General features: G+C 39.7%; 1 protein-coding gene across 2 annotated transcripts in view; it reads right to left on the reverse strand.

Annotated features, from left to right (window-relative positions):
• Nucleotides 1–16,903, reverse strand: part of KIAA1549 (KIAA1549 ortholog) — a 77,896-nt gene that overhangs the window by 7,772 nt on the left and 53,221 nt on the right. Inside the window, exons 12-18 of one of the 2 annotated variants that reach the window (XM_018080651.2) lie at nt 13,532–13,737; nt 11,566–11,789; nt 10,289–10,433; nt 8,406–8,639; nt 7,388–7,440; nt 3,458–3,603; nt 1,491–1,645 (exon numbers count right to left, since the gene is read on the reverse strand). In XM_018080651.2, the coding sequence (XP_017936140.1) occupies nt 1,491–1,645; nt 3,458–3,603; nt 7,388–7,440; nt 8,406–8,639; nt 10,289–10,433; nt 11,566–11,789; nt 13,532–13,737 (1,163 nt within the window). The remainder of the gene's footprint in view (nt 1–1,490; nt 1,646–3,457; nt 3,604–7,387; nt 7,441–8,405; nt 8,640–10,288; nt 10,434–11,565; nt 11,790–13,531; nt 13,738–16,903) is intronic. The other variant, XM_018080652.2, reaches the window with a different exon arrangement.

The raw sequence follows: 16,903 nt of genomic DNA on the forward strand, positions 1-16,903 counted from the left end.
AGGTGCAAACTGCAACCAAATCAGATTGCATTGGGCCGTGAATTTTTGAAAGCTGTGCAGGTAACTCTTTGTATAAGATCTCATATAATGGGTCCACCTGAACTTTCAGTAATAAGTTAGCAATTCATGTAATAAAACATTAAGAAAGTAACAGTCGAATATGCACTTGAGAGGCAGAAGGGACAGGCCCACAGATTTAGAAAAGTCCCTTTCAGAAAAGAGAGACAAGTGTTAAGAAGGGTCAATGAATGGTAACCAGAGATGTCTCTGAAAATGGAACAGGAGACACTAAGATCTCTCATGCAAGTGTTCTTTTCTATGTAAAATGAAATTGTGATGATCTTGCATTCAAATACTACAGTTTCAAGCACAGAGAGCACATTAAATTAGAAAAAAATACACCTTTCAGCTTTGACAGATAAAGTTTTTGAATAGTACCAATAGAATTTGTTTCTAGTGCGCCTAGTTCTCAAAAGCTTTATGCTGCTCCTCTCCAGCTCAATTCCACCAAAATCTCAAAATAAGGCCATCTTGCTGCACTTCCTTTCTGCAAAGCTGTTTCAAGATCATGCAGTACTGCATAGCAAATTCAAGTAGTGTGAACACACACTGCTCTAAGCATGCAAAAGGAGGAGAACCTGCCTTCCTCCCTCGAGATAAAAAATCAGAAAAAGATTGTTTAAGCAAAGAAGCAAAAGAAGCATAAAGCTGTCGCTCTCTAGAGTACTACCACAGAGCTGTCACAGGTCAGTCTGCTTCAGGATGCAAGTACACCAAAGAAGGACTGGAAGCAGGCAACTGTCTCTCTCCTGGAAAGGCCATATACTATCTTCAACCTCACATATCTGGTTGAATCAGAAATGTCAGCCTCTAGAAGCACCACCGCCAAGAACATGGAATCACCATGGCTGCCTAGGCAACACTGGTAAATGAATACATATTAATTTACCACATCCTGCTGACTGAGGCTAGGAAAATAACTTGTTCAGAAACACCTCTAATGTTACATGCAACTATGCAGCTTATTCTTTTGCCCTGACTCCTGCTGTTGTGCACCAATACAGAAGACAAAAGAAATACACCCATACAAAGTAGGATGGTAGTCTGGGACAATTTAATTCAATGTTTTCTACTTACAATGATCTCAAAATACAGAGGCATATTTCAAAGAAGAAATGGAAAGCAGTATCCACCTCTGCTGGAGCTCAGAAGCAGAACTGGATGAACTGCAATTAATGGGTGAAGGCCTCAAGTGAGAAAAAAAAAGGTTAGGGTAAAATGAGAGAAAGCAGTTAGAGAGAAGCAAAGGTGAAAGAACAGCAAGCAGAAGTTGGAATAACTAACAAGGGTTCGAAGAGCAAAGCAAAGAATGTCAGAGAAGCAACTGAAAGTATTCCAGGGGTAAAAAGTTCCAAACAGTAATGCAGGAAAAAAATACCCAAACATATCACTACTTTGGAAACTATGCAAATGTGTAACACAGTACTCACTGCATCTCGCCTAGCACATTCATCCTCTCCACGGTACTGGGGCCACCCTGGCCCCCCCGGCTGGCCATGCCCTGCTCTGCCTGAGGGGATCTCCACTTGTTGACCTCCGATCCTGCTAGCAATTCCCACCTGAGTGAGGTGCTGTATCTGAGAACCTTAAAAGCAAATATTGTTTTTTTCATCTTTATACACAGTCAAGTTTGCAGGGCAGACAAATGACAACATAAAACTTTGTTGGAAGCAGGAAACAAGAAGAAAATGAAGCTCTGTTTCTGTGCAATTAATAAAAATCAGCAGAAAGAAGGCTGTCAGTGTAGAACAAAGAAGGAAAAGTTATGTGCATTTTGTGCAGTTCATTTGAGTGTGATGCATTTCATTTCACTGCACTGAAAGATCAGGTTGAGATACGTGGATCTCAGACATCCCAGCCCTTTCCAAACAGCGTTTACTAAAAGCTCTGGCAATGCTTTCATGTAAATTACTTAGCAGCAAAGAGAAGACATTTGCTCCTGTGGCACACCTTACTTGCATCACACTAGCAGGACCCTAACTCTCTGCCTTCTGTTCCATCCCTCAGAAGAATAAAATACATGTCTATGTAAGACTGTGGTTCTTTGAGCTGTGCTTTGTGGTTAAATATTAAACGATGCTGTCATTAACTAACGGGAAGGTCAGAACACGCTGTATCTCCTTTCAGTCTGAAAGCTAACCTCCTCCTTTCTCCTTTTCCTTCCCTTCCCTCCCCTCCTGCTGCTTTCAAACACATGCAAAGGATAGCCGCCACCATTAATTGCAAGAGACATGTAACGACATGCCAGCTTTCCTTCTTCCTGAATTTTCCCACAGAGAAACGTAATTTTTTTTACTATTATAATTATTAAAATAATATTTTATTATTCCTTAGAAATAAAACACATTTAACCCAGAGATACATAAAACTGTGTGTATGTACAAAAAGGGAGGAAAAGACAAAAACAACAGTGTGATTTAAGTGATGGACAGTTAGATCACTTTCATATTTTCCTCTTAAAAACCCCCAATATTTGACAAGTTTGATATTCACACATAATTATGCTGAAGAACAGAAACTAAATATATGAATTACCTCCAAGCTTTAAAGCAGAATAGATATGAACATTTAGATAATAGTGCGAATCAGTGAATAAAATAACCATAATTAAACTGTAATAGTTACTATATTCCTACCATTCTCATTCTTTTAGCATTTACAGGGAGAGGAACTATCAAAACTAGGCTTCTGACATGAGTATATGATCGTATTTCCAATCTTTTTCAATTCTCCAGGAAGAAAATATTTATCTGGGAGAAAATTAACTGTGACATTTGCATAACAATACAATCTTTTATTCTTAGAATCAGTGTTTGCTGCTTAATTGCCATATGATGTTAGCATCTTATTCATGATAGCATTGATGAGTGCTATGGAAATTATCTCACAACCAAATCAGGGAAGGTGATTTCCTATGGGACAGCAGCAATAGATAGTATAATCACAAACTAAAGGATCCTGCTTTTATGCATACAATTCTAGGAAAAGAAATGAGAAACACGTAGGAAAGTACTAAACAAATTTTGCTATTTAGCATGCTGATTTGGGATGCATCAATTGGCTTGTTTAGCAAAAAAGAAGTAGCTGGCAGTGGAAAGTTAGCACACACTGTACTCCCTAAAACAAGTAATTTTCCATTCTTAGAGAATGAGGTTTTGTGAAAATATGCTTTGTGATAACCAGTGCCTGTAAGATATTAAAACGGTGGCAAAGCACTGCCTTTTTCTGCAAGGTCCTGTGGATGTAAAGTTAACCTCATTTTGCAATGATTTTTTTTTTTGGGCAATGAAGGCAAGGACCTGAAGGAGAATGACATCTTAATGGTGACCTTGGCAAAAGGGTAGGTACCGAAAGGGATCAGTTATTTTAGTGCACATTCAACTCAAGTGAAGTGTACCTGCAGTGCTCCCAACGGGCCGTGGCCGTGCCACTGAGGGCATTTCCTCTGAGTACATCCCTCTGGAGGAATACGGAACGTCAGGCGGTGGCTGCTCAGGGTGCATTAACTCTGCAGGTTGAAGGAAACCTGGTCCAAAGTTCTGTCTGTGGAAATGGAGTCAAGATTAAAATAAGTGAATTCCCTAACCAGAAACAATAATGTAGGCATACCTCATACAACAGCTCTTTACGAGGCCTTTTACTGTACATTATAACCTTAAATGTTCAAGAAAATATTTACACCTGAAGAGCATAATCCTCCTCCGTGATCTGAACTGCACAGGAATAGTATAACAGAAGTTTACACAAGTGTTTTCACATGTTGCAGTCTCCTCAAAGCAAGGGAAAATGTCCACAGATCTTGAGATCTTGTTTTCCCCTTAGGGAAAAAAGGATCTTCAAAAACAGAAAAATAGGATAAGAGTAGTGATGTAGCTGCTTACCTCAGTAAGAAAGCTGACTACTCTAGATTTTCTGGGTACACAGTTTTGGTCTAAAACCATACAAAGTGCATTACATGTGTATTTCACAAACAATTATTACTTCATCAAGCATTCTGATAATTTTCCAGGAAGTTTTCAAATTTTTTGCTCTTGAAGATTCATCAAAATACTCAAAGCTGTAATTAGCACATATGAAGAGTAATGTATACTAAAGTTAATGTTTCCTATAAATCAGGCTGGTGCTGGTAGTCACTGTTATATATTTACTGAAAGAGTTAACAACAGAAACTGTAATCAATCTAACTTCACTAATTGTGCCAAGGTAAGTGCACTTGTAAAAGAAACCCTATAATTAATTCACTGAACAGGGACAGAGAGGGAGATGGAAATGCTGCTTTTCTTATGCTTCCTATTAACATATGTTAACCCTGCCATGGCGAGATTGCATTTTAAAGGACTGATGGTAGTTGACTTTTCAGGGGTTATCAATTCCTATCAATATAGTGGAAGTGTGGATGCCCAAACTTCATGTGCTTAGGTTACTAGGCTCGCCTCAGCCTCCAGGTATAATCAGAGGCACTTCTCAAGAGGCATCCAAAGCAGAAGATTACCTTAAACCGCTTTCTGCAGGAGCTTCTCACTGGTGAGTATAAATGAAGCAAAGTGAGACAAACATCCCAACTCAGGCACATGAAATCACAAAAAGTGAGGACTGGGGATGACTTTTATATGCCTTTTACCACAATGGCATCTAACCCCATCTATGGTTATGGACTGCAATGTATCCTATTCCTCAAGACCTCAATTTTACATCCCTTTGTTTTACAGGAAAATCCTGTGACTGTATCTAACTCAAACTATTCTTGATTTGTGCTTTATTTGGAAAACTACCCACCTTTGTATGACAGCCAGAGAGAAAAGAAAGTTGACGTAATAATAAACTGACTAACAAAGCCAAATAAGAGCCTATTAATTAGCACCAAAAAGTAATTGTAAATTGAAGTACCAGGTACTTGGCATACAGTATTACTAAATGGAGGAGGTATAAGACCTTCAAGCTGTAACAGTCTTGCTGTGGAAGTGCTAGAATTTCCCCAGCTCCCTTACATACAGTTCCACCTGTCCACTCAGCAGATCCAAAGGAAACCATTTCCAACCACACCTACAAACCAGTTAAAATAAATGCTTCAATGGGTAGGTAATGTTTAACAGTATCACTTCTGTTATGTTAATCACTGCAATCAGTAAAGGATGTGATCATCTGGCTTTTTATGCCTGAAGTGTTGAGCTGGAATTTTGAAACTGATGAATTGCTACAACTTTTTGATGTTTTCTAAAGAAAATATTTTTTCAACATCACTGCAAATGTATTATTATTGTGCTAACTTTTCAGAGGACAGGAAGTATATCCTTTATGGCTGATGTGTTTGTACTTGAAAGGTACACATTTAATAACCCTTTACCCTCTCTTCTCAACCTTGTTTATAATATAGATATAGCTTCTCTTTAAAGTCAGAGATCAACAGAGGAGTATTAAACTGGAATACAGCTCTGCATCTATATCATACAGGCTTTCTAGTGCTCCTTCCTATATCCAGTTTTCGACTTTTGCACATTCAAAAGAAGAAAATTAATCCCCAGTCATTTAATTAAGTGGGGAGATACCATCCCAAAAATCAATTTTACACCACTAATCCACTATGGCTAAGTAGCTCTATCTCTGTTGCATGATGCAATATCCTTTTTCTGGCAAAAACTGTTCACTGTGCCTTTATGTTTGCCTAGTTGTTATGTGACCTAGGTCTTTTACATTTAATTTTTTGCCCCAGGTTGGTTCCACCCCATTAAAGATGCTGACTGCATTAGTATAGAGAAGAGAACAGTACGCTCACTCAACTATTATTCCATGCACTGCATATTTAAGCCAATGGACTATGACATTGATACCACCTAATCACACTGACCTCAGGTTATTTTTCCTTCCTCTAATTGGTAAACTGGTTCTATTTGTTTATCATTATCTTCAGAATTTGAGAATACCTCCCATTGCACAACCATGACAACTCTTTCCTTGTTTTCTATCAACCAAGCTTTAGGAAACTTTCTATTTTAATGAAAATTTAAAGGAACTCTTTCTGTTACGGTCAATGACCTTGCAGATTGTTAACTTAATCTGTCTGCACTGGCAAAGGCAGTATTTAAACTTTTAATCATGATGCAATTAATTTGTGACTTACATAAATTCAGAGTGCCTATGTCAAAAGGTGATAAATTTTTAAACAGAAAATATATTGCAAAAACACTATCCTGCTCAGGTGTACTAATATGGGCTACAGCACTTTCATGGTTAATTTATCATATTTTCCCTGAATGTGTAACAGGCCGACAAAGAGCAAATCCTCAATAACAAACCACTGGTTATGCTTTGTATTGGCAGTCTCAAAGCTCATAATGTTCAAGGTAACCTAAATTACCAAAAATACACCACATGTCATACTGTGTTCCACTTCATGTACACTCACACTGAAACTGCCACCTCCAGACAAGACCTAGGTAAGAAAACATGCTTGGAAACTCCTCCTTTTCTACTTGGCCCTTTCAAAATCAGGTTGCAGAACAACAAATAAAGTTCTTCATATCCATTTTACCATCAAGTTTCCAAGGCAGTGAATACTTCAGGTGAATTCTAATGAATGCCATGGATACCAGCAGGGTTTCATCTCATATGGTGAGCCGTAAGAAAGTAACGAGAGAGCAGCACAAGGCCACCATTTCACCACCTTGGCTGCAGCGGCTTAGAGAGGGTGAGACAAGTCTGAACACAGTGGGTACCATGACTCAAGGTTCACCTTGACACGTAGACAAAACACAGATGCCAAGTGGGAAATTAGCAAGCACCTGGACAACCATTTTCTCTTTACGCAATTCTCCCATAGCAAGGGCAGGAGAAGATGGAAAAATTGTTTTTTCCCTTATTTTATAATAATAGGCCTGCCAGGCAGGTTTTTTCTATGAGGGTCACTGTGCTCTGTCATTTGTTCTCAACTTGGTTAAAAATAGAATGAATCTGTTAGTCATATGAAAGCTTTTGCAAGTGAGTGTTGCCCTGAGGATACAGAAACAAGATGAAAGTCAGAGCATTGGGAGAATTACATGCATCTGAGTAACAGTTTCAGGCTCTCCAAAAGCTGAAACTCAGTGGTTTACTGAATATTTGGAAGGATATCTCTATAGCCAAGGGGCTAGAAACACATTTCTTTTAAACACATTCCATACCACACACATATGTCATGCATGCTACATAAATAAATTACAAAGACTGGATCTGGACTCTTGTTACTTCTCATTTATACAGTACTTTGCATAATAATATGCCAGTGACAGTAAGAAATCTGGAATAATTGCAAGGAAAATAATAAATTATAATTTTATCAGTGAAAAGTTACCTTGGTAGGAGACCTGGTGCTGTTGGCGGAGTCATTCCAAATTCCATATATCTCTGTCAGAAGAATGAAAAAAAAAACCCAAATAAAAATCAAAATGCTTACCCTTGGAAGCCCACTGTCAGTCTTTTAAGAGGTGAATGGCAGAGATCTCTAGGCCTGTATGTGTGACTGGATGGCAGCCATAAGAGCTTGGTTATACACACACAGAAGCACAAGAAGATCTGGGAATCACTGCGACAGCAAGCTACTCTCTAATGCAAGTCTTAACTTAAAAACCGCCCAGAAACGCTTTCTCTCATGTGCAGAAGATCAAGGGCTGCTCCAATGTCTGCTTAGCTGAAAACTTTCAGCAAACCAAGCTTTGCATTTGGAAATCTCATTAGACCTCAACCAGCATAAGACTGCAGCAGAGAGACCACAGGGCTCAGACTCAACAGAACTCGAGATGACCTAAAGGATTATCCGTGTGTTTCAGTGCTCCATTAAATGCAAAAAGTCATACACAGAAATACTGCTTCCCTATCCCTCACCTCTTGAAAGCATTTGGATACTCTGATGAAAAACATGACCCAAGTCAAATGTTTCTTTTTTTCGTTGTCAAGTTACCACATATATTTAAAACAAATCAAGTTTTACTCTTGGACATGGCAAGACTGATCTGCGCAAGATCCTAACTGAGAAGAACAGAAAAGTTATCCTAAAGGAGAGCTCCTATATTTTCTTGTGGTTGAGATGGGAAAAGAATCCAAATAGCTTAAAAGCAAATTCAACATCTTGTGATGGTCCTTTCTGAATTCTCCTGGTTCCAGGAACTGTCCCACATTTGTGGCAAGTCCTGACAGCAAGGGCACAGTAACAGTGACCGTGGCTCAACCGGTGCTAACTACCTGTCCAGAAAAAACCTTTAACTTGCATCACTCACATTAAATGGGTTGTTTACTGCCTGAGTTGGACCATAAGGAGATCCCCACTGGGGGCATGTGGTTCCCCTCCCTGCTGGAGCAGGAGTGTTGTTTACCGGCTGTCCTGCAGAGACCCCGGGCGGTGCCACAGCCGTGGAATTGGCAGCTTGGCTGCTGGGAGCCACCAGCGCAAAGGCGTCATCCAGCAGCGAGTGCATGGTCTGCCGAGCCTCTTCAATGGACGGCTGCGGGGGCACGTACTGCGACACCGGGTGGGAGGGCAAGCCAGGGAACTTCCCCAGATCGGCTGAAGATGATGTCTGAGGTTCAGGAGGCAAGTCTGGATCAGACTGGAGGAAACAGAAAGATGGTGAAGGGCAGCTAGGGAAGGGAAGATTTAACAGCCAGCTTCTAAGCCCCTGTGAGCCTTAAGTCTGAGCAACATTGTCTTTGCCAGATCACAGCGGGACAAACGGCACAAGTGCTGGTGCTGGACAACACCTGCCCCTTACCCTCCTCAATTCTGCATGCATATATGCATGCACATACATAACACCAGCTGTTCAAATACTTCATTCAGTGTGATCTGAAAGACATTGATCTCAGATAAGGCAGCAGAGTTTTGTGCAGGAGTTACTCAGCTATAGGAATCTTGTGGTTTGCAAGCACGTAGTGAAATCACGCACTTCTCCACCCAGAAAAAGACAATCAGCTCCATCTACATCTTTGACTTCTTTGCAGTTTTTGCAGTTCCAAGAAATTAATTCAGTCTTTAGCTTATAACTGACCACATCAGCAATAACATTAAACAATTATTACCTCCTAGAAAAACACACAAAGGAAGCTGTTAAGGATCTAAGTGGTTGCCTGCATGGAACTTGAACTTGGGTGCATCACCTGAATGGGATTCATGTAAGTGCTTCATAGCAGCAATGCCTGAGGCATGCATCATAATTACTACCTGGGATCTTACCACATGGGCTTATTGTTCATCAGCAAGAGGAAATTAAAAGAGCTTTGCAGCAGCAGACTTATTATCAAAGCTCATTCTTACCACTGCATACAGACTGCAAAATCAGTTGTCAAGAGGCACAAGCCTCTACTTTATTCGGAACTTAGCATTCTGAGCACTGTCTCGCTACAGATGCCAAAGGGGCTGAGCCTGCTGTGTGACATGTCTTAATTAAACAGTTTCAGATGATAATTCATTCTGCTGCAGCATGACATTAAAATCATCACACTCATGTTTGAAGGCAGAAGGAAACTGCAGAAATCGACATTGTAGTCACCTGACTGCATATGCAGCTAATGGTGAAATTCTTAAAATCTTTAAATCATCTTTCAAGATGAAAACTGTCCAGGGGTTTCCAATATTAGCATTAGGCTTAGTGAAGTCTGCTTAGAAGTGGTTAAAGATGCCTAAATACAGTTTGTGACATGGATATGATTGAACAGAAGTATTCTCCAGGGTCTGCTTTTTTTCGACAGGAAACAAAATTAATTTTCAAGACATTGCATTAGAATTGTTTCAAGCTACTGTAGTACAAAGACATGTTTCTTTTCCATTAATAATTAATTCCCACATTTTAAAGATGAGAAAATTTCTCACAAAATGAACTGAGTCTTCCATTCTGCGAGAGCAAAGGGTGAAATTTTCTGTAGCATATGAATATATAACATCCAGCAAATTGGACTAGAGTGAAACTATGTTCAAGATATTATGGAACATGCCAAGCACACTTTCATGTGCATAACCCAGTGGCATTAATGCAAACAAGGCTTTGCTTCTTGGCTTCTAATATCAAGGAATACTTGGCAGAATTTTACCGCTTAATAGTGACAGACTGTCAATTAAATCTTTATTTCACTTTGATTTACATGCTAACTACACGTGACTGAAACTAGCCATGTAGACCATAGTCAGAAGGCCAAAATCCTCCCAATGTCACAACCGTCATTATGATTACCAGAACATTCCTGCCATCACAGACATACATACAATATATGCAGAATTATTGACTCCTGGAGGCCTTTTGTATGTCCCATCACTGTCAGTTGTGATTAACCTGTCCTTTTCGGCATCAATCGGACTCCCATTTATCTGATGTCGCCGGCGCTGCTTGGGAGAACGTTTTGCACGAGAACTTAAGGGGAAGAAAAGAAAAAGCAGAGAGAGAGAGAGAAAGGTAATCACATTTCTTTTTGCAATTTTTATTCTCATCCCACTCAAGCTTGAACTCCTCTGTCCATTTCCTCCAAGTCATCCTTGCCTCAGCCCTGCTTCTCTTTCCTTTCCCAGTTTTTCATGCCAGTTCCATTAGGTAGCCTCAAATCTCTCTCCTCGAGCTCTCCTAACAACACTCTCCTTGGCAACTCTCCAAAATGTCCCATTTCTCCCTCAAATTCTTTCTAGTGTCACCTCCCTTCTATATTCATCTGTCAAAGTTGCCTGTGCTCCAGTTCTCCCTGCCAGTGCCTCTCCAGGTCTCCCAGACCAATGACACATCTGCAGTAGCAGAACAGACCACACTGCCAAGAAGGCTTTGTGCTTGGCACATTGGGTTTAACCCCACCAGGCAAACCAGCTGAGGAACACACACAGCTGGAGAAAAGCTACTTTCTATCATTGCAGAACCAGTCACAGCATACTAGTGCTCCAGAAACAAAGTGCTGGTATTCATAAGCCCTAAACAGAAGCCAGGGAAAACTTTCTCTGAAAATACAAGGCCAGGAAGGCAGATCTGTGAGGCTGCCTCATAATCTTTTATGTATTCCCTCTGGGTAATCTCATTGATTTGTGAATTTGCCTTTAACAGTCAAAATCTCCATGTTTTTTAGGTTGTTCAAGGTTTTTCTTATTTTGCTTATTTTCCCCTCCCTTTATAAAAATACTATTACTTGCAGGTTATGTTTTCTATGCATCTTTTTTAGTGCTGATATTGTAATTTTGATCCCTCTACACCACACAAGAATTATTCAAACAAATGGCTGAGTAAATACTAAATTGTTTTAAGACAGTTTCCATGCATTTGGGCTTATTTATCAAGAATTCATTGCTGAGAACTTGTTAAAGAATAATGTGAAAGCAAAACATACTGATATATAGTGAAATAAATCAAAATGCTTAGAACAATCCAATCCTTCTCACCTAGATAACTCAAATTCAACCAGTGATCAAAATGATTTTAAGCTCTGAAAGTTAAGAAGTACAGTTTTGATGTACTTTGGGCACTGACTCTAAAAGAAAATTGCTCTTTCCATCTCTGAAATCCATACCTCTTCCTGGGCTCTATGAAGACTGTAGGCACGCTGCCTCCAGGGTCCAAGATCTTGTCAATCTGCATCTGTGCCTTGCGATATATTCTGTGCTGTTCTTTGGAGTCAACCACCACCACGTCGTCCACCACTGGAAATTCATAGTGCCCTTTACGCTTGGCGCGAAGGCGAATCTTATTGCGGTGATGCTCGATCTCAGATTTATGCCTCAGGGCTGTCTGTATCTTAAAGGAGGAAGGGGGGGGGGAAAGAAAAAGAATCGCATTTTTCACTTGGATATTTTGCAAACTGGATTTTGCTGCTCTTCCACGACCCTCTCCTCCCCACCTCTCTGTCTGCCTCTCCCTCCTTCACCCCTCCCTCCCCCAAATCTCTGAAGGACTAAAATAAGTCACATAATTAACAAACACACTTTCTTTCTCGGGTATTTTTCAGTATCCTCATTGTCTCCCCAGGTAGATGTACTATTATACACAACAGGACTGCCAGCACAGCAGGTGCAATTAGAAGGAGGTGGCAGTTTGTTAGCAAAAGGCGGGAGGAACACAAAAAACTCCTGCTGTCTGCCAGAAGTGACACTGCTCTGAAAAAATAAGACTAACCAGACTGTAGTTAGCTTTGCTTGTCCAACAGAGATACATTTGATCAATAGTGATGAAATCTGTCACCCACTCCCTTTAATGACCTTCATCACCTATGAAGCAAGAACTTAAGGAGCTAACTGAGCTCATAACTCAATGCCTCTGCTGAGCATGAGAGGCCACCATAAGCTATGCAGGCATGTAGCAGCAACAGAAGGGCCCAGGTCCCTGGATGAACATGTCACTATCAGCTCTACATCTTATTGCACGCTGAGGTTTCATGCCTTTCTCCCACCCTTTTTCAAATTTCCTGCAGTGCATCTCATTATCTGGGAAAAGCTATTGTAACACCACATTTCGTAAGTCCTGGCCCAACATTCACTGAAATCATTCTTATCACTGGAAAACACTTGAGCACCAGATCAGGTAGCAACAACTGCTTTTGCCTGTGCTGGACTAGTCCTGGAATACATCTGCATCAGCAAATTAAAAAGCAAATAAAAATTGATTTTTGTGTATTCTTTCATGAAAATCCCTAAAAAGCATATAATGGACACAAGTCAGACTTACTATTTACATTTATAGTTAGAATTATGTGTCTTCTGCCCATATAATGAGATTTCTTTTCTGTGGCTCCTCTTGCCTGCGTATCCTAGATATATGTGTTTACCTCTCTTCCACAGGGTACTCAGAAACACAGAATCTTAAAGTTAAGTTACAGGCTGCAGTAATCTTCCACTCTGAATTACGAGAAGGTGTCATCTTATACTCAATACAAAACAAAGATGCTGGTATGTGGTAGTGTCAGGCAGTGTATCACTTTTATAGTGCACCACCTTTCCTCCTCATGCCCCAGCCACGCTTATATTCTGCTTACAGTAATGTGAGGCCTCAGAGAAAGCAGGAAGTTTCTGTATGTTTACTGTCAGATAAACACATCAGAAGTTGAAAGCAATGAATGTGCTGCAAACTCACACCCCAGAATATTTTGAGATAAGTTCTTTGTATAATCCACATCCTGAGTTGCTGAAAATTCAAGTGAATAATGTAAAATGAAAACCAAGGTGGGCCACGTGTTCCAACTCTCACACATTAATTAACACAACTCTAATTAAATCATGTCCTGATGAATAGCAAAAGGATGCTGACATGAGGTATCCCAACCATCAAATTTGCTCCTCTCCCATTGTTTAATTTTTGGTTTAGATACCTCTTAAAAACAGGTCAGATTCTTCCTCTGGACTGAAACAGGATTATTCCTGTAACTTGTCACGATTTAATTCCTCAGGAACTAAGGAGGAACTCCTGATAACAAGAAACTGGGTACTTTTCACTTCTCTCTTGGCTGGGCATACAGTCCTCCAAAAACATTCAAAGCACTTTACCTCTTTATTAATTTTGTTGGTCTCTGCCACTCGATCAGAAAGCACTGAGTTCTGAACCGGAGGTGCTGCCATCGGTTGCATAGCAATCAGCTGGATCTTGCTTGGGACCCGTCTGCTGGCATCTGAGGAGCGAGACATCCTGTCCACATGTTCAAAGATGGAGGCTGAGGAGTGCTGCTCATTTCCACTGCTGGTCTGAGGGGGTCCTAAATCACCAGAACCAACAGAGAGTAAAGCAGCACTGCCAGGGTTATCTCAGTCACATTTTAAGCTCTACAGATGCTGTGCTACAAGACTATGCCATGTTTTCCATCTGTGTTTAATTTGCCCTACAGGCCTTCCAGCTGATTCACATTTAGTGTACAACAAGTTTACCCCGTGGTTTGCAAATGATAAACATTTTTCCATTATATTTCCAGAAGGTGAGCTGTCATTCTTTATTTCTGTAAATCAAGCTCTTGGCATTTGCAAACCCCCAAAATCTCAATCTAGTTTACTTCATAAAAAGCTGTTCAAGTACATACTGCTAATGGTTCCTCTTATCAGTACTTAAGGAGATGCAAATTGCTCAAATGGAGGTTCAAAGAGCAATGAAAGATGTCTCAATGCAAAATGTATTTCTTAAGTGATAGGAGTGATATAGGAACTAAACAAAAAAACCTCTTAGAAGTCCACACAAACCACAAAGAATTTCATGAACGGTTTACTGAATAAAGCTTTTAAAGCAGTCTTTTTCTCTGTGACAGGATAAATAGTTCAGATTGTAATAAGCAAGCTGTACAAATATTGCCTTGTAATTTGTTGAAAAGGTTAAACCAACTCAAATACGGTCAGCAAACGACAGAAACTAATATGCATGGAAGTTGCAGCCCAGGTCCTGCCAACAGTTAATCACTTCAACAGAAACAGGTCATCTCTTTCAAAAGACTTGAAATCTGTAGGATCACCCCAACGGTTTGCAGTTAAGCACAGATTTGATTATTTTTTTCAAGTGAGACCTAAACCAGGAACTGTTACGCAGATGAGGCTTGCAAAAGCTGTTCAAAGCTTGCAAAGGAACCTTTTGTCTTGTCCACATGGTAAATCCACACATTTTCAAACTGCTTTTCACCATGAAATACGAACTGTGAGATCAAGATTTGTCACTCTCCTTAAGGAGGAACACAACAGTGTGGAGGAACATAATCCCACATCCTTGCACAGACAATAAGGGTTCTTAAGATTCAAATCAGGAGGTAAATCTCACTTGACTGTGATACAGAATCAGTTGTTGCTCAACACTATCCAACTACAACAGACAAAAGCAGGAAAATAAAATAGTGACTGCTCTGATCCATTTGCAACATGTACTGGTAATGCAGGATAGGGTTCAGAAGAGGAGTGAATGCTATCTTCTGTAGAAGATCACAGTAGATTACTTGCTCCTTTGCTTCCCTCTTCTAGCACAAAAAGGGAGCAGGAGAAGGAAGGAATGGTACACTTTATTATATTCACAGCACATTACTTTTGGGCTGGAAAGTAATCCGGCCACAAATTGAGCAAAATTCTTGTTCTTCATATTTCTCACAGTTGATCAATGGATTGCCAAATGTACCCATTTATAAATGGTATTCACATTTATAAATGTGACTTTTCTGTATGTGTCATTAAAAAGAAGGTAAACAGTTCCTTTCAAGACCTCTGTGTCCCAAATGTTTTGCAAGACACCGAGACTAAATGAAATATATCCATCTCTCTTCTATAGCTATTTATATCATCTTTACCATTTGTCATCTTTAAAGCCCAATCTTCATGCATTTCTCAGAAGTGTGCAAGCATTGCCTCTCACAGAGAGGGGCACAAGATATATTAAGTAGTTAGTGTGAATCCCTCAGAGCAATTGTGTAGTCAGTAGAAATCTGACCTTCTGAATCCATCTTTCCCATTTTCCCCACCACACATTAGTAATTTTTTTCCAACCTTTCCACTCTAACAGCCATTCTCAAGCTCACTGACCTCCAACCTAAAATTTTAAGGTTATTTTCATATTACTTGGTTAGCAAGGTCCAACATATTCAATTACACTAAGCATTCACTCTGACTCTTTATAATTTCATCCATAACCTCCCCTTTTACACACACAAACAAGTGCTTGGCAGAGGCCTCTTAGCAGAAACAGGCTTATACTCATTTTGTAAAACTGTCCAAAAGTCCCACTGACAAATTTTGGTAAGGCTCTACAGTAACACTGTATGTAACTCCCTTTTGCAGAAAAGATACACATACACAGAAAACCCTCATAAGCTGCATCTGACCTTTAAATCTCCTGTGTGTGCATACACTGAATGTGTCTATAAATACAGAGTACAGTAAAGCAGATAAAGTCAGCAAAACAAGAAATGGTTTTAACTCAACACATAAATAAGCAAAAAGTTTTGACAGAGAGAATAACTCCTCATTTCGAAGTTCTTATATTACACTTTTGTCCATGCTTAGAAAATCTTCCTTATAAAGCTATCAGATGGCACTACATGAAAGAAAATTTGATCTCAGACTAGTCACCTGAGGCTAAAAAGTAATGGAGAGGAATTAATACCCCAATACTGGGCAGAACACATTTAAGCAAGTAGTCCATATAGGTCACATGTCAGGATCAATGTTCATCACTGTTCCCTGAGTTGTACTACTAATTGAATTGAAATGTCAGGGAGATTAATTGCTCTGCAGAAAGCTACAATTTCATATGAAAACCAACACAGTCAAAGACAGAGGAAGCTTACTGCTTCCTGCACCCTCTTGAAATAAAAACAAGAGACATGGCAACCAAAAGGCATAAGGCCTTATCCAAAATGAGATTAAGTCAATGGGATTCTTCCTCTGATCCACTGGTATCTGAATCAGCCAGAGTATGCAGTTTCAGATACATTTCATACCGTTTCTTTGTATTCCAGTAGGTTATGTCCCTAGGATGCAGCTGATGACTCATTAAACCCAACAATGGAATGCATCATAACCATTCTATCCATCCTTCTCTACCATTGTAAGATGGACACTGCTGTCAGAGGACACAGTCCTTATTTTATCATTAGATATGTTATGTATTATTAAAGACAGTGTCAGCTTTCCCCTGCCCTGTGTTTGCTGTGTCTCAATCCTGGCCAGGAAAACACTAGTTCAGGAGAAAATATTTTATGCTTTTTTGCAGGTAGCTTGTGTTTGCCTTGGGTTTCCAGTAAAGAAATTAACTTCTAACAATACCTCTAACTTGCTTATACAAAGCTAGTTTCAGGACCAACAGCTGCCTTAGTTTTGCATCTTTCACAGTCATGTTTTCCTCAATAATTTGAAAAAATTGGGAGGAAATTAGAAAAATGTACCAGATGACTATAATTT

The sequence above is a fragment of the Manacus vitellinus genome, unplaced genomic scaffold (genome assembly GCF_001715985.3).
Source record: "Manacus vitellinus isolate BGI_N305 unplaced genomic scaffold, ASM171598v3 scaffold_5_pilon, whole genome shotgun sequence".
Taxonomy (NCBI): domain Eukaryota; kingdom Metazoa; phylum Chordata; class Aves; order Passeriformes; family Pipridae; genus Manacus; species Manacus vitellinus.